The sequence below is a fragment of the Sciurus carolinensis genome, chromosome 3 (assembly GCF_902686445.1).
Source record: "Sciurus carolinensis chromosome 3, mSciCar1.2, whole genome shotgun sequence".
NCBI classification, from domain to species: Eukaryota; Metazoa; Chordata; class Mammalia; order Rodentia; family Sciuridae; genus Sciurus; species Sciurus carolinensis.
Genome location: NC_062215.1, coordinates 37699633 through 37721624, shown reverse-complemented (window position 1 = coordinate 37721624; position 21992 = coordinate 37699633). Strand labels below are relative to the sequence as shown.

At 37.2% G+C, this 21992-nt stretch overlaps 1 protein-coding gene across 3 annotated transcripts in view; it reads left to right on the top strand.

Moving 5' to 3' along the window:
* The window catches only part of Ap2b1 (adaptor related protein complex 2 subunit beta 1), a 111930-nt gene that overhangs the window by 50647 nt on the left and 39291 nt on the right, over positions 1-21992 (top strand). For 2 of the 3 annotated variants that reach the window (XM_047542753.1, XM_047542754.1), the window contains 3 exons: positions 1759-2018; positions 7146-7338; positions 21527-21568. In XM_047542753.1, coding sequence (XP_047398709.1) covers positions 1759-2018; positions 7146-7338; positions 21527-21568 — 495 coding nt within the window. The remainder of the gene's footprint in view (positions 1-1758; positions 2019-7145; positions 7339-21526; positions 21569-21992) is intronic. The other variant, XM_047542755.1, reaches the window with a different exon arrangement.

Sequence of the window (21992 nt, the reverse complement as noted above, 5' to 3'; positions counted from 1 at the left end):
AAAACACTAATCACAAAGACTCAAGAACCAAAGTTGCATTCCTGGTCTAAAGAGTCATGTGTTTAAATGAAGTCTTGTTCATCTTCAGAATAATTTAGAAAATTCCAGCTAATTACTGAGGGTGTTCAGGGTAAAAACTGCCTTTGATGGCATGGATTATACTAGTGACAAAATGTCTTTCATTTTCAAAATATGGTTATTTGCTTTGTTCTGTGTGCATGAGTTTTATTTTTTAAAAATGCAGCAATCACATATGGAAGACAGCACCAACAGGTCTACCAAATGAAAATACATTTAAAAAAAAAAAAAGCCTACCAATCTGTTTAGCACTTCATGATTTAGAAAAGTAAAGATGCTGAAATTTGTACTGGGAAAACTCAAGGAACTTCATGAAAATACTCTTGGGGATGAGATAGGTGCTAAAGTCAAATGAGCTGGTGAATATGAGCCACCAGCCTAAGAATCTGTTCAAATTTAGACTTTTAATAGTAACCAAAAGTCCTCTTTGTGATGGGGGAGGCAAAAAATGCCCATCAGAGTGGCTGTTGATATTGACAAATATCTTAAGCAGCTAAATCATGAACCAATTTATCTGCTCACTTAGAACCATGTGGACTCCCACATATTGACCTTTTAAAGACATTTGTGAGTTTTAAATATAGAAATTAAAACAGGGATTTACTTTTGCCTTCAATAATCTGCCATTTGAACAATTTCATATTGCTGCTATATGGGCATACTGTAAGAAGTAGATACCTGGATATTTGTTGATACTTTGAGGTGATCATAACAGTGCATAAAAAGTAGGAAGAGGAAAAGGAGGCAACAATTTAAATGTTCATCAATAGGGAATTAGTTAAAATGGTGCATTGATATATATACAGTAGGAAACTGCAGCTCTCTATGTCAATATAGAGAGCAACTTACAGAACTTGTATGTTATATGAAACTGACTGTTATAAAATAAATGTGTGTTGTGGGGAGCTATCTGGACAAATATATACCATTACTACCAGTTAAGGCTATCTGGGGAATGGGAAATTGAGGGAGGGGTTTGGATAATTGGCAGAGGTTTCTTTTTATATTATACACTTCTAAACGGTAGAATGGAATTGGTAAATTTTTTTTAGCATGAGCATAAATATAAAATTATTTGAAAACCATGCCAACAAAGAAAAACCACTGAGTTCAATTGCCATCCCTTTTGAAAGCCCTTAGTTATTACATGCTATCTTTAGTGTTGTTTTGATTATTTAGATAATAGTACCTTTCACACTATATTGTAATGATTATTTTTTCTGTGAGTTCCATAAAGTCCAGTGCCATGTGGAATTTCATTTCTACTACTTAGCCAATGTCTGCATAGGAGAAGCGTCTACATATTTTAGTGAAGAAAGAATGAATGGGTGAAATATATGTAAGATATGTGCTAGTATTTATAGCAATTTTTTTAAAAGTACCTAAAAGTAATTGTCCCAAGGCCATCTCAACTAGTTCACTTTCTTTATTTTCCTCTTTCCAGTTTCCCTTTGAATTTGAGCCTTAGGACTAATCTCAAATTATATTCAAGGAATTCCTTCAAATATTAGCAATTATAGGATTATGACTGTATAAGACTTATATTATGAGTCTCAGTGAAACACCTTCTTGATAACTAGTTTGCATAAATCACTACAACATTGCCTTGATAAATCCAGCAGTTTGGGTTTCTGTATGAATGGTTCAATCTAAACCTTCTTGCATTTGCCTTTTCATTAGGATTCTGATAATCCTGACCTTCGAGATCGGGGCTATATTTATTGGCGCCTTCTCTCAACTGATCCTGTGACAGCCAAAGAAGTAGTCTTATCTGAGAAGCCACTAATCTCTGAGGAAACAGACCTTATTGAGCCAACTCTGCTGGATGAACTAATCTGCCACATTGGTTCTTTGGCCTCTGTGTACCATAAACCTCCCAATGCTTTTGTGGAGGGGAGTCATGGGATCCATCGCAAGCATTTGCCAATTCATCATGGCAGGTAACCAGTTGAACTAAGTTTGAGTGAGAAGTGACTATTTAGACAGGATTGGTCTTCCTCTTGCTTTTTTAGCCTGGATAAGAACTTGCTATACATTTTGCAAGCCTGCTACTATACTGCCCTAGGAAGTCCCTCTGTATTCCAATCTAGGAGTACAATAATCTTTAGGAAATTATGAAGTCCTTCTAGATTGGTAAAATCTGAAAGTCACCTAAATCTCTAGTAAGATAAGGCTAAAAATATTTCCAGAGTTGAAAACTTAGCAAAAAGCCTATACCTTCATCTCTTAATTGTAGCTTTGGTTGAGACTTATCAATAAAGTTGGTAGATCCTGCTTTTCTTATATAATAAAACTATTAATGAAACAATATTTACAGAATCATCTTATATAAACAGCCCAAATTTTATGTAGTTTTAATTGGGCATAGTTTTTAAGTTACCAGTGCTTTTTTTTTTTGCCAAATTAAACTGATCAAATCAGTAAGGAAATTCTGTTATGAGCAGGCTTTCAGGTAACATGAAGCTCTTGCTTTGTAGCTACCTTAAAATTTTAATTCAGGAGGGAAAATACTCTTAGTAAATCCTTATAATGTGTATTTTAGAAACTTTTCAGAATCTTTATCAATCACAATAAGTCTTAAAACTTAGTAGAATTTGCTCCAGAAAGGACTGAGGATGTAGCTCAGTGCTGAAGTACTTGCCTCATATGTGTAAAACCCCAGGTTCAATCCACAAAGAAAAAAGAAAGAAAAATTTACTCCCAGAGTAGTTAGAATAACTGGGTTTCCATTAATGAATGTGTTGTACCATTGTTTAAAGTATATTTCTGTTTAAGTAGTTCATGAGTGGCCAAAAGCATAGAATTTATTCCTTTACAAATTGGTGTAGTCAACATTTTGGAGAGAAAAAGGAAATGGCAACACCCAAGAAAGTTAATTATTAATCTTTTATGACCGTTAGTTGAGCTGAATGTTTGGTTGTAGGTCAGTGCTATGATTTTAACCCAAAGGAGATGTGTGGATTCATGAAGATTAGGCCTTATAACAGATTAGGGAATTTGTCCTTGAAGGCAAGCATGTGCAATATTCTCTAAATGTGACTGTGTATTTCTAATATTTCTAATATTCTGTGTATCCTAGTATTTCTCCTGGTTTGTGCTTCAACTTTTTACATAGATGTGGATTTTCTATTTTAACTTACCCGTGTAACTATTTGTATGCCATTTAATCTGACCTTCTGATAACTTTTGACCCTCAAACGGGAGGAGGGAAATGAATCAAATCAACGAACCAAAATAACTTTTTTTTTTTTTGCTGTGCTGGGGATCCAAAATAACACTTTCTGAATACAAGGAAAGAATTATTACTTAAACTATCTAAAAGAAACACAATCTCATATATAATGTCATTATCTGATTAATAATTGTTCCTGCTTTTTGTTTTTGGCTTATTGTTTCCTTCATTTCAAGGATTTCCATTTGTTTTTTGTTTTTTGTTTTTTTGAGAATCTCTCTTTGTTGAAATGATCTTTTGCTTCCTGCAGTTGCTCTTTCAACTGCTCATTGGTATGATCATTCATTGCCTGCATTTGCTCTCTTATCTCATCCTTTGCTTCATGCATCATCTTAATCATGTATAATCTGAAGTTTCTTTTCTGACATTTCTTCTACCATACTATCATTGGATTCTCTTAATATAGAATCTAGATTTGTTTGGATCATTTTCTTCCCTTGTTTTTTCATGTTGTTCATGTATCTTCTCCACTAACAGTGTAGATCTCTGGGGTATTGCAGTTTCCCCCCTATAGGCCTATAGGTTTCCAAAACCTTTTCTTTAAGGGGGAAATGAATATTAGCAGTGCCCAGTTCAGACATGCAACCCTAAACCAAATAGCCCCTATGAGGATGTTAACAATATTGTCATAATAAACAGAATTAATTCAATTATTATCTTCAGTATAACATAGATTTGCAATAAGGTCTACAGTTTCTAATGGAGGACAAAAAGGATGTGGAGGGGTGTAGGATGTAGCTGTTAATGGGATAAGAAAAGAATATATAGAAGTTCTAGATAATAGAAAGAGTGAGAGTGTAATCAAAAGAAGTTGGTTGTTAGCATGCGAAAAAAGGAGAAAGAGACTGAGAGAACAGGTAAACAAAAGGAAAAGAGAGCGAGAAAAGTAAAGAAATAAAAACTTAAAATTTTTCAATGAGGAGAAAAAAGAAAATCTACACTATAACAGTCATATAGTAGTCCAACCTCCCAGTTTTCAGTAATCTGATATATGAGAGGTACCTGACAGTGAGCTTCCAGTCTCTAGAAGGTGTCTCAGGATGAGTTTTGCCCCATCTAAAGATGAGAGATATGGCTTCCAGGATTATCCAAGATGGCCGCTCTGGCTGTTGGCAAATGGTGGAGTTGCAGCTTGGGGTGTGGGCGTGGTTGGCTGGAGGTCCTGGAGGCAGGGTGCAGTTGGTCGAGCAGGAGTCCTGGAGGTGGGGTGTGGTTGGTTTGGTTGCAGGATCCTGGAGGGTGGGGTGCAATCAGTTGGTCTGGGGGTCCTGGTGATAGGGCATAGTCAGTCAGTCTAGGGGTCCTGGTGGCGGGGAACAGTCAGTCGATGTGAGGGCCGGAATGATCGGTGGGGCTGAGGGATACTGGAGACAGGGCTCAGTTAGTTCGGCTAGGGGTCCTACAGGGCCTGGCTGTTGTCTCAAAATGGTGGCAGCCACGTGTAACCAAACCTGCAGGTACTTCGACAGTGAACTTCCAGGCATAGCAGGTAGCTGGCCCTCCACTGGTGGTCTGCGGTCAGTTTGCTGACTGCTGTCAGACAATCGGGTGGGTGATGGGTAGGTAAAAGGCAGGCGATGGACAGGCAAGAGGCAGGCAAATGGCGGATGATAGGCGCCTGACAGTGAGCAGTCTTGCTTTTTGTTTTTAAAGGATATACAAAAATAGGAAAAATACCTTTTCATACAAGTGGGGATGATGCTTTGCTGCAAGTGACATATTACTTAACTCTCTTCTGCCGTATAAGGTTAATAAGTATACACTTTGATATGAAATAAATCAGCACTTAAAAGCTTAATTTTACCTCATAAAAGGTTTAAAAATGCTTATTTCACTGTATCTTTTAAAATCACTCAGTAGAAGGAGACATGTTCTCAATATACTCACAATGCTTAGTACTTAAACAACTGCTCTCTGGAGGTTAGGTGGTAAATACTTGTCTAATTTAGAAAAATTCTCACCTTTTAAATATATTGCTCTGGTAACATTTATGCAGTTATTTCCCATGAGGTCACGATGGGAAACACTTTCATATTAATTTTCTTGTATTTTCCCTTTAATAAGAATGTATACTAATGATTTATCATGTTCTTAAATGTATATCATGAATTTACAGGATCTTTTACTTCCTGTTATCTAACTCACTTTTTCTTGTCATAGTACTCTTACTTCCATTACAGTGAAAAAAAAATATGTGCATAACTACCTATTCTACCGTATTCTTTGAATTACTAATAAATAGATCTATTTTGTCACATTTCCTAAATGGCATAGGTCATAAGTGTAATATAATATAAAACTGCTCCCCACCCTTTCCGCTGCAGTCATTTCCCCACCTCCCAACTTCTTGTCAGTCTGTGAACATCCTAGCTAGCTATTGGTTCATCAGTCAGCTTGCAAGTATCCTTCTTGATTATTGGTCCTGTTAACCCTCAGAATTCGACTGCTTAAAGATAGTTCCCAGCCCTTTCTCTTTCCTACTCACTCTCTCTCTCCTCGCTTTTCACACTCTTGCGCCCGCTCTCTCTCTTTTCCTACTCACTCTTGCGTGCACTCTCTCTCTTTTCCTCTCATTTTCTCTCTTACCCTGCAGGGAGACACTCTGCTTAATAAACTCTATTCTGTGAGTTCCCATGTCCAGAGTGGTTTCTGGGTTCTTACAATAAAATGACATAATTTCACGTGTAGAGAATAATCTATGAAGATTTCATGTATTTCTTGCCAGGTGTATATGAAAGTACTTCCCCCTTTGATTTCTTTCTTCGTATTTGGCCTCTTCTCACTGTGGCTTCCTTGATACTTTTTCCTCCTAAGTCTTCTTTCTTATATCATTTTTAATCTTTTCAGTTCCATGTTTATTCTCTTCTCTGACCATTAATCTTGGTTGTCTCAGAAGGCTCAGTCTGAACCCTCTTTTTCTTTCTTCTTCCTTTTTTTTTTTTTTTTTTTTGTGGTGCTGTGAATTGAACGTAGGGCCTTGTGCTTGCAAGGCAAGCACTCTACCAACGGAGCTATATCCCCAGCCCCAGAACCCTCTTTTTCTATGTCTATCTATGTATTCCCTTAGGGAAATTATTTACCAACCACAGCTACTACTGCTTTAAGACTGTATCACTTATACAATATTTTTATTTTATCCTTGCTATAATAAAGCCCTGTGTTTGGATGATATTATTATAATTTTATTGATGAGGAAACTTTGTCTCAGAGAAGTTGTCATCTGTCCAAAATTATGCAACTTGAAATTAGTGGAGCCAATACTTGATTTTAGTCTTCTGATTCTTGATCCCTTGCTCTTATTACCATACCTTCTTGTGGTGATTTCACCTGAGATATGTATATGAATTTCTTCCCAAATTTTTCTCTCTCACTGCCAGTCACTTGTCATTAGCTGCCTGTTGGACTTCTCTACTCATTTTTCTTACTTGAAACCTAAAAGAATTAAGAACTGAGGATCTTGGGGCTGTAGGGTTAGCTTACTAGTAGAGCATGTGTTTAGCATGCACAAGGACCTAAGTTCAATCCTCAACACCCAAAACAAGCAAAATAAATTCAATACCTGAGCATTTTATTTTTTATGTTTTTAAAGAAAAAATTATTTCAATTTTTTTATTGAATTTTTATTTCTTTATTTTTTTCTGGTGCTGAGGGCAGGGTTTGTCAAAAGTAGGACCTCATACATGCCAGGAAAGCACTCTACCACTGCACTACATCTGCAACCCTCTAATTGAATTTTAAAATGTTTTATAGTTATAAATCTGATATTCCTTTGCTGCCTTGTTATGTCCTATGTAAAATTGACTTTTCTCTTTTCTCTGTGTATATATGACTACAGCACTGATGCAGGTGACAGCCCTGTTGGCACCACCACTGCACCCAACCTGGAACAGCCTCAGGTTATCCCTTCTCAAGGAGACCTTCTAGGGGATCTTTTAAATCTTGACCTTGGTCCCCCAGTCAATGTGCCACAGGTGTCCTCCATGCAGATGGGAGCAGTGGATCTCCTGGGAGGAGGACTTGATAGTCTGGTAAGTATCTTTCTTCTCCCATTCTCTGGTTATTTTTAGTTCTTATTATGCTAGAACTTTTTATTTTTATTTTTATTCAGCTTTTTAGAACTAGACCTTTCCATAATAAGCAGTAATGTCCTTTGATAAAGGACAGGATAATTTGTCTAGGTTAATTACAGTACTGTTCATCATTGGTATTAGGCATGTCTGCAAGTGTACACGATTATTCTATTATCTTGCCTCTAAATAGAATTTTGTTGTTCAGCAATTTTAATATCCAATATCCTTTATGGAGTATATTATTATTCCTGCTTCTTAACTCTGGATCAACCCTGTAAATGCTCCTTTTGACCTGAATAGCATTAAAGAGGCCTCATAAAGATCATCCTGTGTTGAGGTTTTCAAGCCTGTACCTTTTAAATTTTTTATTGGCTTATGCCTTGTCCAATTCTGAAAGGTTTTGAGGCAGCCATTTGAGCCATTTTTATATAAAGGTACTTCTGTTACATTGGGAAGAACTATTTGATTGGTTATTTATCCCCTTCTTCCCCACCTCTTCTACCATGTTATACTTCCAATTTAATTAGCTTCCAGGATTCTAATACTAAAAGGCTCCAAAGTCTACACTGTCTGTGAATATGTGCCATCAATAGGAACCAGAATTATTTTCTTGTTGCTGTACAAGATGAATGAGAAATGTTAAGTGTGATCTTCAGTCTATAGAGAGACCAGGAAAATAACTGGTTTTATCACATGGCTTCCTGCAAACAAGTTACTTAACTGTGGTGAAATTAGAGTGTCTCTTTTAGCTAAACACTTGAAATGAGATGTTTCTCAACCCAGTGGCTATAAAGATGCCCAATAAGTTGATTTGCTTCCCCACATCACTGGAAGACAAATACCATATTTATGAAAAATTTGTGTTCTCAGAGATATATAAACAAAACAACCTCATTCTCTGCTATACATCCCAGCATTGTTTCTTATACTTTATGAGCAACATTATGCCTGGGGTTTAATGCCAGCCAGTACAGGTGGCATTATTTTTTGACTAGCAGAAAGTCTGAGGAAATAGGGTTATAGTCATATCTCTCTGGGTTGCGCATTTTACTAATGGAAAGTCACTGCTTCCAGAATCTATACACTGGCCAAGCAATGGACTTCAGCTTATATTGACACAAATGAGTGCTTTTATTTTTTGGGGGGTGGGGGGATTTGCTTTTCATATTCTTATCTTTAATAAATGGGCTTGACTGATTATATAAGCAGAATAGTTTCCTCATATAATCATTCCACGTTGCCATTTAGCTTCCTTATAGAATCAGAAGGTAAACAAATGAATATTTAAATATTCATGGAGGCTCACAAGAATCCCTTATAAAATTAAAAATAGCCCTTCCTATTTTTTTGACATATCAACCACAGGCTGAATATTGTATCCTCTTCAAGTTTATGCCTTAACCTTGCTTACTACCTTCCCTGGTAGCTTATGGCATAGTGAACTCATTGACCCAAAGAGTGACATTGAGGGATGGAGGATTCTAGACTTTTTATTTCCTGATGTACTTTTATTTAGCACAGAAAGAAAGAGACATGTTATTTCCATTTGACTCTGTATTAATTCTTGCCAGCTTCCAAAACCAGTGAGTTTTACTCCTGTATATGGATATCCAGTTATCTGTTAGAATTCTTGTATTACTTCAGATAGAAAAACTGTTAGAACTTGCTTGGATTGTACTAGCTGAAGTTGCACATAGACTGTTTTCCATTTTCTATTTCTTTCTTTCCTTTTTAATCTGCTTTTCTTTTTTGTAAGCAACATTCTTTTTGGTGTGGGGGAATAAGATGATTTTCTCAATTTGGATTTCTAAATATTTTGTAGTCTTTGCTAGGTAGGCACAGTAATGTAACTAAATTTTAGCTTTTCCTAACTTTGAGATTTAAAATGGTATCCTTGGTCTTGTAGCACTAGAAAGTTTTTACAGTACAGATTTTTTGAGCTTCTTTTGGGATATAATTTATCCCAGAAATCAAGATGAGAAAGAAAAGAGTACTTATTTTTACTTTGGATTGAATACATAATCACTCAGAGAAATAGGATTCCTTTTATAAGAACATCACAAGGTAGGCCTAAATCTGACTGTGTTGAGGATAAGTTTATAAGGCAGCAATGGAGTATGCCACTTTTTCTTTCTTCCTTCCTTTCCTTTCCTTTCCTCCCCTCCTCTCCCTTTCCTCCTCCCCTCCCTTACCTCCTCCCCTACCCTCTCCTCTCCTCTCCCACCTCCCTCCCTTCCCTTCTTTCTTTCTTTTTTTTTTTTTACTGGGGATTGAACTCAGGGGCACTCAACCACTGAGCCACATCCCCAGCCCTATTTTGTATTTTATTAGAGACAGGGTCTCACTGAGTTGCTTAGCACCTCTCTTTTTGCTGAGGCTGACTTTGAACTCACAATCTTCCTACCTAAGCCTCCCGAGCTACTGGGATTACAGGCATGCACCACCATGCCTGGTGGACTATGCCACTTTTAAAACTGCTTTTATTATTCTTGGGCAAATAATCTAATTTAAAGAGAAAAGTAATCTTCAAAGTTATCTTAATCTATATGGACAGTGCCATTTTTTGAACACATTCTCAAAACTAGAGAGGGTTAATGTGTGTATGTATACCTTCTGAATATCTTGTACAGGAGAGATTACTGATTAAGTTGATCTGAGGCAAGACCTAGGAGTCTGCATTTCTTAACTAACTCCCAGGAGATGCTGAAGCTGCTGGTCCCTGGGCCACCTTTGGTATAGTAAGGACAATAGAATACACCTGTAACCACTATGAACCACTTGACCTTGGTATTTGAACCATAGCTAATGGTAAACTCAGACACCTTTTTCTCTTGAATTCAGTAGTAAATTCATTCCTGAAAAAAGGGCTCCTTCCTTTCCCTAAATTAATTGAGAAAGGGCAAGAAACTTGTGAAATTACTGAGCGCCTTTCTCTCTAGGGAGAATAGTGTTGCTCTCTATTAGAATGTGATTCAGATCTCCAGCCAGGTGGGCATAACTTACTCCTGTAATCCCAGTAACTGGAGGCTAAGACAGAAGGATCAGGAGGATTAAAAGTTTAAGACCAGCAGTTGAGCAAGGTCTTAAACAATTTAGTTTAAATAAATAAAGAACTAAGTAGAAATGGGGATGTAACTTAGTGGTAAAGCTGCTGGGTTCAATTCCCAGTACTTGCCCTACTCCCCATAAAGGAATGTGACTCAAGTCTACATTTAAAATATGGCCAGGGTTCACAGTGGTGCACACCTGTAATCCCAGCAGCTCAGGAGGCTGAGACAGGAGAATCTCAAGTTCATAGCCAACCTCAGCAACTTAGAGAGGTCCTAAGCAACTTAGCAAGACCCTGTCTCAAAATAAAATACAAAAAAGGACTAGGGATGTATCTCAGTGGTTAAATGCCTCAGGGTTCAAACCCTGGTACCTAAATCAATCAAACAATAAATAACAAATAATAAAATAAAATATGACCAGAGTTAAAATTTTGTGGTTATTTGGCCAGTGGCATTTAGGTTAGCTCAGTGATCTTTTCAGAGAATGTATTGTGTTACTCAGTCTTCCATTGTTGGAAACAAAATATGTTGAGATAATCAACTTATAAGGAGGAATTATTTTGGCTCACAATTTCAGAAGTTTCAGTACACAGTTGCTTGGCCCATTTGGTTGGGCCCTTGGTGAGGTGGAACATATGGTGGCAGGAGCATGTAATGGAGGAGGCTGCTTACCTCATAGCAATTGGAAAGTAGAGAGACGGAGATAGAAAGGGGGCAGAGTCCCAATATTGCCTTCTAAGACACATTCTCAGTGATCTGACTTCTTCCAGTGGGTTCCACCTTCTACAGAATCTGTCACTTGCGACTGGTGACTAGGCCTTTAAATGCATTAGCATTTAACATGTTTAAACCATAATAGTTATCATCCAGGCCTCTAGACAGTTGCTGCTGCTTTTAGCATTGGTTTCTAACAGAACCTCACCCATAGAGGTCAGAGGTGTACAGCTTATGAAGTATTGCTTGGCAGCTCCTAACCTCTTCATAGTTCTCACCTCTAGCTACACAGTTAGTCCCACATCAGTAACATTAAAAACAATACTATTGCTGAGAGTGGTGGTGCACACCTGTAATCCCAGTGACTTGGGAGACTGAGGCAGGAGGATCAAGGGTTCAAAACCAGCCTCAGCAACTTAGCAAGGCCCTAAGTAACTCAGTGAGACCCTGTCTCTAAATAAAATACAAAAAAGAGCTGGGGAATGTGACTCAGTGGTTAAGTGTCCCTGGATTCACTCCCCAGTACCCCCCGCCCAAAGAAAAAGATTATCTGGGTACAGTGGTGCACACCTGTAATCCCAGCTACTTGGAGGCTGAGGCAAGAGGATCACAAGTTCAAGGCCAGCCAGGGCCTTTCTGAGACCCTTTCTCAAAATAAAAATGTAAAGGGCTGGGAATGAAGCTGTGGTAGAAATTCACCTGCCATGCTCATGCCCTGAGTTCAGTCCCCAACACCACATACATACATACATAAAATCAATACCTGGGCCCACGAGCAGTTTAACAAACCACAAGGTGGGACCAAGACATTGTTATTTTTTAAAAAATTGTGCATCTTAATTTAATTTTGCAGCCGGGATTGAGAATATTGAGCCAAAAGAAATTCCAAATGAAGTTAGATAACTTATCCCTAAGGTAAGACAGCGACTTATACACACACACAATAATACGAATCATTTTTAAAATAATGCTATTTTCTTGCAAAACTCTTTGGCACATCCTACAAAAATAGACTTCTCTGTTTCTTTTTCTGTTAGATGAACCAACCTATCAGAAGTTCACTGGAAGTGAAATTTGACCAATTTAGATAGTTAATCCCAGGGTCCTTTCTACCTTTCCTTACTTCTCGTTAGAAGTTATTTTTATTCTTTTTATATCCCAATGGTTCTCCCATGAGATGTTTCTATTTCCTTCTTTCATCATCATACTTGTGAAATTTTGAGATTTAGTGAATTGTGACCTTTTTCTAGAACTGTCACATTCAGGAAATGTTCATTAATTGACACAATACACCTGCATTTTCAAGTCTTCTTCCACCAGTACTAATGTCTTGTAACATCTTAAACAAGTTTGGGGTGGAGATATTGCTGTGAATAAGGAAAATACATGTATCATACCTCCCAGATGGTAGGTTGTTGCATGCTTTTTAGGAGGCAATTACCTTTGAAAATCATTGATTTAGGCTGAGTGTTAAAAATGGAATGGCACAGGCCTTAAAATGAATTCCCTACCTGTTTTCTAATTGGAACATCCAGATCCTTTTTTTTTTTTTTTTTTTTTTTTTTTTTTTTTTTGAGTGCTGGGGATCGAACCCAGGGCCTTGTGCTTACAAGGCAACCACTCTACTGACTGAGCTATCTCCCCAGCCCCCAGATCCAAATTTTTTGCTTGACCTTCAGCATTATTTTCTTTTGCTTATACTACAGGTATAACAGGAAACTACAGGTAATTTTCTCCTTAACTATCACCTTGTTATGGAGTGAATTCAAGAAATGTAATTTATGTGGTTGATCTACTCTGCACACAGAGCATAATACTACATTTTTTTAAGTGAAGGCTTGCAAAAAGTAGTTGGTCTTTTTTTGTTTGTTTCTTTGTTTTGAAACCCATGCATGTGTTGTATTGTGTTTTTGTTTATTTGTTATTATAAATGCCTTAGATATTTATGGAATTGCTTGTTTTAGGTAGTCTGATTTTTCTCCCAGTGTAGATCTTTCTGGTTTCCTGACCTACTGACCTTGTGTCTTGCACATGTGTTATGTGCTCAGGAGTCTGACATCTGTAAGGATTTTTTAAATAATCATTGAATCCCAACTATCAGTCTGCCAGCAGAGGCCTTGGGTAAATTAGTCTTTTGTTCATGCATGGTATTGTGCATTATTATGTTTAGATAAGTGGCAGTGGTATATATTTTAAAATGGAAAGGAAGCACTTCCAAAGTACCCTTTCTATATACTGTTAAAAGGTTTTGTACTAGAGAAAGGTAAATTATGTGCCCAGTTCGTGTGTAATAGCATGCAGGGGAACTTTTCTTAACTCCTGGTGTATGTATTTCAAAACTTCACACACTGTTTCTTACAGGCTTTTACCTTCCAGATATTTTTTTCATGAGTAATCTATTAATAGTGTTGAGTTTTTTTGGCCCATGGAAAATTCATCATTCATACTGATTTTGCACTTTACCTTTTCTTCCTTTGGAGGAGTTTTTGCAGTGACTTACAGGCCTAGTTTTTAGTTTTGTTATGTAAAGAGATCTTTATAAGTTGTTGCCTGGTTTTGCCCAGCAAATTTTTCATTTTGTCTTCTATCAGTGCTGTCTTTTTATCAACACATAAGTTTAGTCAAGATTGGTTTCAGACAGTGTTATTAGTCAGCTTTCTGTCACTGTAAGAAAAACCTGAAATCATAGACTTGTAAGGAGAAAAAAAATACTTTTGACTCACAGTTTTAGAAGTTTCAGTCTATGTTCAGTTGACCCTCTTGCTTTTGGGTCTGTGGCAAGACAGCAAGCATATCCTGGTACAATTGCATGATAGACCAAACCACTCACCTTATGGCAAATGAAAGAAAGAGACAAAGAGTTCCACTCTCCTGTTTAAGGGTACATCTCTCATGACCTTTCTACCAGGTTCCATCTCTTAAAAGTTCTGTAGCCTCCCAGTTGCACCATGGACTGGGAACCAAGCCTTTAACAGATGTACCCTTTGGGGACCTATCTAACTATAGTAGTCATTTTGGGGAATAATTACTAATTATTGAGTGCCAATTTTTGTGCTTGAACTTTTATAGTTCTAATCCTCAGAATAATCTGACAGCATAATTGGTATTCTCCATTTTACAGAAAACTGCAAGGTGACATAACAAGTAAGTGAAAATTAGAACTGGAACCTGGGATTTCTTCAAAACTTCAAAATTTAGGCCCAGCATGGTGGTGCACACGTGCAATGCCAGTGACTAGGGAGTCTGAGTCAGGAGGATCAGAAGTTCAAGGCCAGTCTCAGCAACTTAGTGAGATCCTAAGGCAAAATAAAAAGGACTGGGAACATTATTACCCTATGTACATATATAACTATACGACTGGTACAACTCTACATCATGTACAACCAGAAGAATGAGAAATTATACTCCATCTATATATGGTGTATTAAAGTGCATGCTACTGTCATGTATAACTAATTAGGACAAATTTTTAAAAATTAAATTTAAGAAAAAAGGACTGGAGTTGCAGCTTAGTTGCGGAATGCCCTGGTTCTACAATGCCAGTGCTGCAAACAAAAGCTTCAATTTTTTTCCTCTTTCCACTATCCTGATTCATCCAGTTTGTTTGTTCTTTATGCAAACTTGTAGAATAGATTTCAGTTTCACCTAACTTTGATCCTTATCAAATGGGTACATGGTCTCTAGAGTACATAGCAAAGTGCAGGCTGCATTTAAAGCTTCACGATAAACATAGCTTACTGATCATGTCTTGCAGTGTCGTCTTACTTGATGTTGAGTGATGTAAACACAGACTAAACTCTGGTGTGTTAGGGCTTAAAATGTAAAATTGCACGAGGCTTGCTTTCCCTGGGCCTCTCTGTGCTATACCTTCACGTTTCCCTAGAGGTTTGAGAACTGTAGAACTGTTTTTATTTGTGAAAAGAGAGACTGGACAAGGTTATATACCTTTCTTGCAGCAGAAGGATCAAGATTGTTCATCTTACCTTCTTTAAGTATTGAAATTTCATCTCCCCATCTATTTGGCAGTGAACAGCAATAAACCACTAGTATTTTCAGGACAATAAGATGTATAAGTATTCTTTTGCTAAAAACTTGCTATCAGAACCACACAGATAATACATTTTCCCTCTAGAAAAGGCTTCGGCATAGAGGGGTTCATATTTCCCCCATTGGTTCTTTTCACGTGCGTTGGCAATGTTGATGAAGATACTGTGTTCTAGACCAGTTAGTAAACAATTTTGTCAGCTTTCTGTCTCTTTGGTGAGCATCTTTTCCAATAAAAGGATTTGTTTCAAAATTGTTTCTCAAGAATATTGCCAGTAGCCTTACTTACATAGTTACTAGAACATTAATTCATTCAATAAATAACTATTTGAGTGCTTACTGTTATATGTTCTATATGTAGCTGTGAACAGAAGACTCCTTGCAAGCTAATTTGCTAATGTGGGGTGGGGGGTAAGACAGATAAGTGATAAATACATATATAGCAAAGTTGTAAATACTGTGAAGTACAGTGAGGCAGGATGCAGAGATTTTCCTGTGGATTTTTATTATATTCAACATTAAATTTTGTGGCCATTGTGAGAACTTTTTATTCCTTACCAGAAAGTAATCTGTTGTATTACCCTACTTTACTACTGATAGAAGCCTTTTTTTCCCCTCAAGGAATGTTCTGATGATTTTATATGATTTTAGCTCACTTGGGCTATTCTATGTGAGGTCTACTTTTAGCTGTCAGTTTACTTAAATAGCTTTTGCATGGTTACAGTTTTTTAACCAATTTCTTTAGTTATATATTATGAGGCTTTTCTGCATAGCTATTGGGAGAACCAATTGCTAAGAACCTTGCTTTCACCTCTGAAATGCTGTGTGCCTTCTAAAATCTAAACCCTAATAAGAAAAACAGATTGTTGTTTTTGGTACCACTAGGATTTTGAAAGCAGTTTTATTCTTTGTAATAGGAATCATTGTATCCTATTTTTAAATTTTTTTATTTTTAGTTGTTGATGGACCTTTATTTATTTATTTATATGTGGTGCTGAGAATCGAACCCAGTGCCTCACACATGCTAGGCAAGCACTCTACCACTGAGCCACAACCCCAGCCCCACTGTATCCTATTTTGACATCATTCTGTTGTTGAATATTGGTAAGCCATCTTACTTGATGCATTCCTTGAATTCCCTTCAATTCAGTGAGTTTTGGAAAGCATGACATAAAAGAGGTAAGCACTATAGACAGGACCATAGAAATATCTGAAATATATACCTGTAATTAAGAAAATGTCTTCAGATACTCAGACAAGCTCCACAGTTTCAAAAGCAGGTATATATACCTAAAATGGGCTAACCCAGATTAGTCACTATGCTGATTTGTGGCAGTTTTTTTTTTAAAAAATCTGACCAGTTGATATTCCTTTATTAAAAAAAAAAGTATTTTCTGTTTCTTTGAGTCAGGCAATCTTTTTCCCCTGTAGAGCTTCGGTCTTGGGTTCTCTCTGTGACTCAATATCATATTGCTGTTGAATGTTATTGTTCCTTTGGTATCTATAGCTGACCTGGAGCTTATATGAAGGCTCAACTCTCAATCTTTTGACTCTGCCTGACTCTGCTACAGAGCTCGTGTTATCACTCTGAAATCACATTAGCCTGTAAGTCACAGTAAGTTACCACAGAAATCACTGCTTACTATTCAGTTACTGAACTAATAGTGCAATGACACATTATTGTGTAGTTCACCATGAATTGAGTCTCATTTAGCACTTCAGACATAGTAAAGTGACCACTCTTGAACAATAGCCGAATGTTAACTTCATTCTTAGGGGTCTGGGGGAACTATACCACTAGCAAAAAATTTGAACCTGGGTATCAGCTAAAGATCTTTAGGAGAATTCTGCTTAATTTTCAGCATTTGAAATATTCTTTTCCTGAAGTTGGCACCCCTCCCTCCTTCCTGTATGCTGATTCATTTGGCCTGTAGTTGATAATATTTCCTTCATGGAGAAAATGGCAGCTTCAGTAAGGCAATTCTGGCAACATTGGGCTGTGGACAACTCCAGGAGACACTTAAAACAGTATCTAGATACCTAAGATCAGGAATAAAGCCATGTCCTATACTCATTCCTTTTCACTGTTGACTCTCACCAGTTTCACTGATATCACTCTGAGTTTTACAAGTCTTAATTTGATTTAATATGGGCTCCTGGTAAGTGTGGGCCCAGAGTAGTCCCTGATAGATGAACCTGACTCCAAATAATACCAGAAACTGAACTGAAATGGTTAATGTCTAGTTCAGGCTGATGTACAACCAACCGTTTTCCTGGGTTTCCTTTTTTTTTTTTTTTTTTTTTCCTTAATTATCTGCTTCATCCTGCTTGTCACTATAGTAGATAGGTGAGGCCACTTACTGGGTAATTGGCTTCCATCCTTCCTGACATTTATTACTCACTGCCCCCCCCGCCCCAATTATGCTAGCACCTTGCCATGTTTTCAGAGAGGAGGATAAACTTCCCCTTATTTTCTCTCTTTACATTATGAGAAAAGATGCAGAATAAAGTCTGAATAAGCTGTAGTCTTGCTAGTTAGAAAACACATTGAAGTTGTTCTTTGCACTCTCTGGACATAGCACAATTAGGTGCAACTTTACATTACTGGCTGTGTGTCTCTGATACCCTTAGGACCTTGTCTGGATCAAGTGAGAGTTTTTGTTTTTGTTTTTTTATTTGTTCTTTTTAGTTATACATGACAGTAGAACATATTTTGACATATTATACATACATGGGGTATAATTTCCCATTCATGTGTTGTACATGACGTGGAGTTGCACTGGTCGTGTATTCATATATGAACTTAAGAAAGTTATTTCCCATTCATTCTTTTGTCTTTCCCATTTCCATCCTCCCTCCCTTCCCCCCAAACCCCCACCTTCCGGTGAACCTATACTCCTCCCTCCCCGCTGCTCAGCATCCCTACATTGAGTTTGGTTTTTTGGGATTGTCTTAGTTCACTTAGCATGATGATAGCCTCCAATTCGATCCATTTACTGGCAAATGCCATAATTTCATTCTTCTTTATGACTGAGTAATATTCCATTGTGTATATGTACCTTAAGAGTTCTTGATTCTGGCTAGTTGCCTCTGATATACTGAACATAAACAAAGGAATATCAGGGTGTTTTTCAGTTTCTTCCATTATTGTGAATAAAATTGACCATGGGTGAGACTATATTTATATTTTTTCTAATTAAGACAGTGTTCACATGATATTCAAAGATAAGAATAAATTCTAAGAAAGGCTGTAAATGGGCTTTATATTTCCATTGTTATAAATATCACCAAGGAATACTTTTTCTCAATACCTTTTATTGTATTTAGCATATTTACTGTTTCCTTTCCAATGTGGGTTCTCTCCCCCCGAACCCCTTTTGTCATTGAGTTCCAACCAGGTCCATAAAGAATTCTCTTTAAACTTGGTTTCTAAGCCTGGCTAGAGGAGGAAGTGGTTGAGGGATAAAGGGTAAACCTAGTAGAAGGTCACAAAACCACATCAAAGAATCAGGACAGATGAGATGTTTTATAGAACCCTTTCCATGGTTTGCTCACCTTCTTTAGAAAGGGGATTTCTTTCTTTCTGCCCAAATTTTGACCTCCTTTTTATTCAGAAGTAAACTCTGAAGTCATTTCTGAATAGATGAGCCATGTGTACCCCAAATAATAATTAATTCTCTAATACAATGTTTTTAACCTTGGTTATACATTAGAATCAACTAGGGGAGCTTTTCAAAATTCTGATACTCGCAGTGTCCTTTAGAAGTATTAAATTACTGACTCTGGGAATAAGACTCAGGCAATAGCATTTTTTAATTTCTAAAATTCATATTTTATTTTTGAAATGGGATCTCACTATGTTGCCCAGGCTGTTTTCTAACTCATGAGCTCAAGTGGTCCTCTTGCCTCCACTTCTCAAGTAGCAGGGACTACAGGCATGCACTACTGCTCCTGGCTAATAGTGTTTTTTAAAGCATCCACACCCCCGCCCCCCAGTGCACACACACAAACAGGTGATTAATTCCATTGTATATATAAGGTTGAAAATCATAGTTACTCATACATAATGGAAATAGTTATTAGTGTTTCAAAGTTTGAATCTTAGTCTAAGAACCTTCAGATTTTTATAAAGGGGAGATTAAAGACCTCCCCAAATTAGACTGCCTTTGCAGACATACTTTGTACAGCTTTTTAAAAAACACATATCTACTCTCTGCTCCAGTCTTAATTGGTCTGTTCTTTTTTCCTGATCATGCTTCTATGCTTGCTTTTTTTCAGGTTTTGTTCATCTTGTTTGAGAAATGCCCCTCCTCTGTTTTTGCATTTTATAATCCCTTTCATGATAAACACACATTACCACTTCTTTGAATCTTTTCTTCATTATCCTTCAGCTGGGAGGTTGTTCCCTTCAGAACTTTCCTTTTTTTACTTTAGTATATTCTGTATGATTTTGCATTCATGTTTTGTTTTTCCTGCCAGTTCTTATTTATCTATACAGTCCCCTTATTGCCTTTTATCTTTGCATGCCTTGCATACAGTAAATGTTATATAAGTGTCTGTTTGAATAAAAGGAATTTCATGCTTTTCAGATAGTGTGCTGCAAATGTGTGCTGTTCTAGAACCAAGGAGAAAGCATATGTGTAATCTTTAGTATTTGCTTTCACGCTTTTCCAGTTATTCAAATTCTTGCTTGGGATGACCTCTTCATTTGTGTAACTATTGATTTTCATCCCATGTCTAATCATTTAGTAATCTTCAGGAACCAGCTTCTGTAAATGTTGACTCTAGTTTGGAGTGCTCTGTAGTTTGTTAGAGTGTGTTAATTAAGTACCTGCTAAGGTTATTCTCCGAGTCTAGAAACAGAATTTTGTGATAGACCTCATGGATTTTTATTTATTTTATTGTAAACAAATGGGATACATGTTGTTTCTGTTTGTACATGGAGTACAGCATACCATTTGCATAATCATACATTTACATAGGGTAATGATGTTTGATTCATTCTGTTATTTTTCCCTCCCCCCCACCCCTCCCACCCCTTTTGTCCCTCTGTAGAGTCCTCCTTCCTCCAGTCTTGCCCCCCTCCCACCCCCCATTATGTGTCATCATCTGCTTATCAGCGAGATCATTTGTCGACCTCATGGATTTTGAGTATAGATTGATTTTTAGGTTTTGGCAACACCATCTTACATACTACTATAAGTTTATAGACAAGATAAATAAATCTCTTTCCCAAGTCCTAAAGATATATTACAGTTTTATGTTTTAACAACCACAGCAAAATGATCTCTAAACTTCTAAACTGAATGAGAGAAAATAAAAGAAAATATTTAGACTTCTAGTCTGTTTTTAGAGCAGACAAGGCATTTGTTGATTGTTGTAGGTGCATAGTGAGAACTAGGGAAGAAACAAATATGGAACTGTAACAACAAAAATAAAAATATTTTGCTTTGTAAACAGTGCCTTTAGTTGTGTGTGTGTGCATGCGTGCGCGTGCGCTACATTTTACGTGCCAGCTATTTTCGGCTTCATTCTTCTTTAATGTTTTTGAAAGACTGCCTTCAGCATGAATTGAAAATGGGCAAAACTACAATCATGTGGAATTATTTTCCTGTCAGCCAGTTAATTCAATTAGTCTAATTCCCTAATACTTAGCCTTCTTTTAAATGACATACTTCAAATAAATCACAGCATTTCCCCTTAGTTGTACTGATATGAGAAAGATTTGAAGCATTGCATGCCTCTCCACTTCTCCCTAGGTAGGATATCTTTCCATTTCAGCTGTTTTCTTTCTTAAGAACGTTCTAAACATCACTTTTGTTTCACCTATAATTTTTGAAGCTTGAAATTGCAGCTCAGTACTGGTTTGATTGCATCTCATTGAGGCAGCAAGTTTTATAGATCAAAGCATATTTTGGTCTTTCTTTACTTTTCCTTTTTCTCCCCTTTAAATTTATTTTTAAAGAAAAAATAAAACATATTTAAAACATTGCTACTTGGAAATAGAACTTCTTGGAATATGCAAATTCTTTAAATCTTGTTTAGGTTTGTGCCCATGTATCCTGGTGGAAAGACTGGATCTGAAACATCCCTGAGATGTCCCAGCTCCATCTTCTTTCCAAGTTTTCTCAAAACTGCCACGCCCCATCACTACTACCACTTGGTTCCCCTAGGTCATATTTCTTTGCAATGTAGAGTTTTCTCAGGCTTTGAGAGACAAGTTGAATGGCATGTATTTCCAGCAACTCGGTAGAGCAATTTTCAGATTCTATATGGGCATCTAGTACTTAGCTAAATGAACTCTACCTCTCTCTCCTCTCTCTCCTTCTCTCTTTCAGCTTGGCAGTGACCTTGGCGGGGGCATTGGAGGAAGTCCGGCAGTAAGTGCCATCCGTTTTTTTCACCATGGGAAGCGCTGCTCCCTGATTGATGCCTTTCCTTTGCACACATTATCAGACCAGCCACTGCTGCTGTCTAGCACTGCACACCAAAACCTTTATAGTAATATGAGGAGTAGATAGTGGTATAGGGTTACTTGGAATCTTTGGGGTCATGTACCACATGTGATCTAGGGACATCTTCAGGGATTGGTCTGGTGCCTGTAGAGATCTTTGTGTTTCTGACATTAAAGAGCTGATGGAAATGGAACCTCCCATCTTGACTGGAGAATGCTCTTATTCCCTGGTGTCATCTAGAAAGACCTTTAGAGAGTCACCTGGACTCAGAGTGAGACTCTCCTCATAATGGGAGTGTGACTACCATCTCCCCAAGGAGAGCTTCCTATCACATTTTTATGCCTAAATG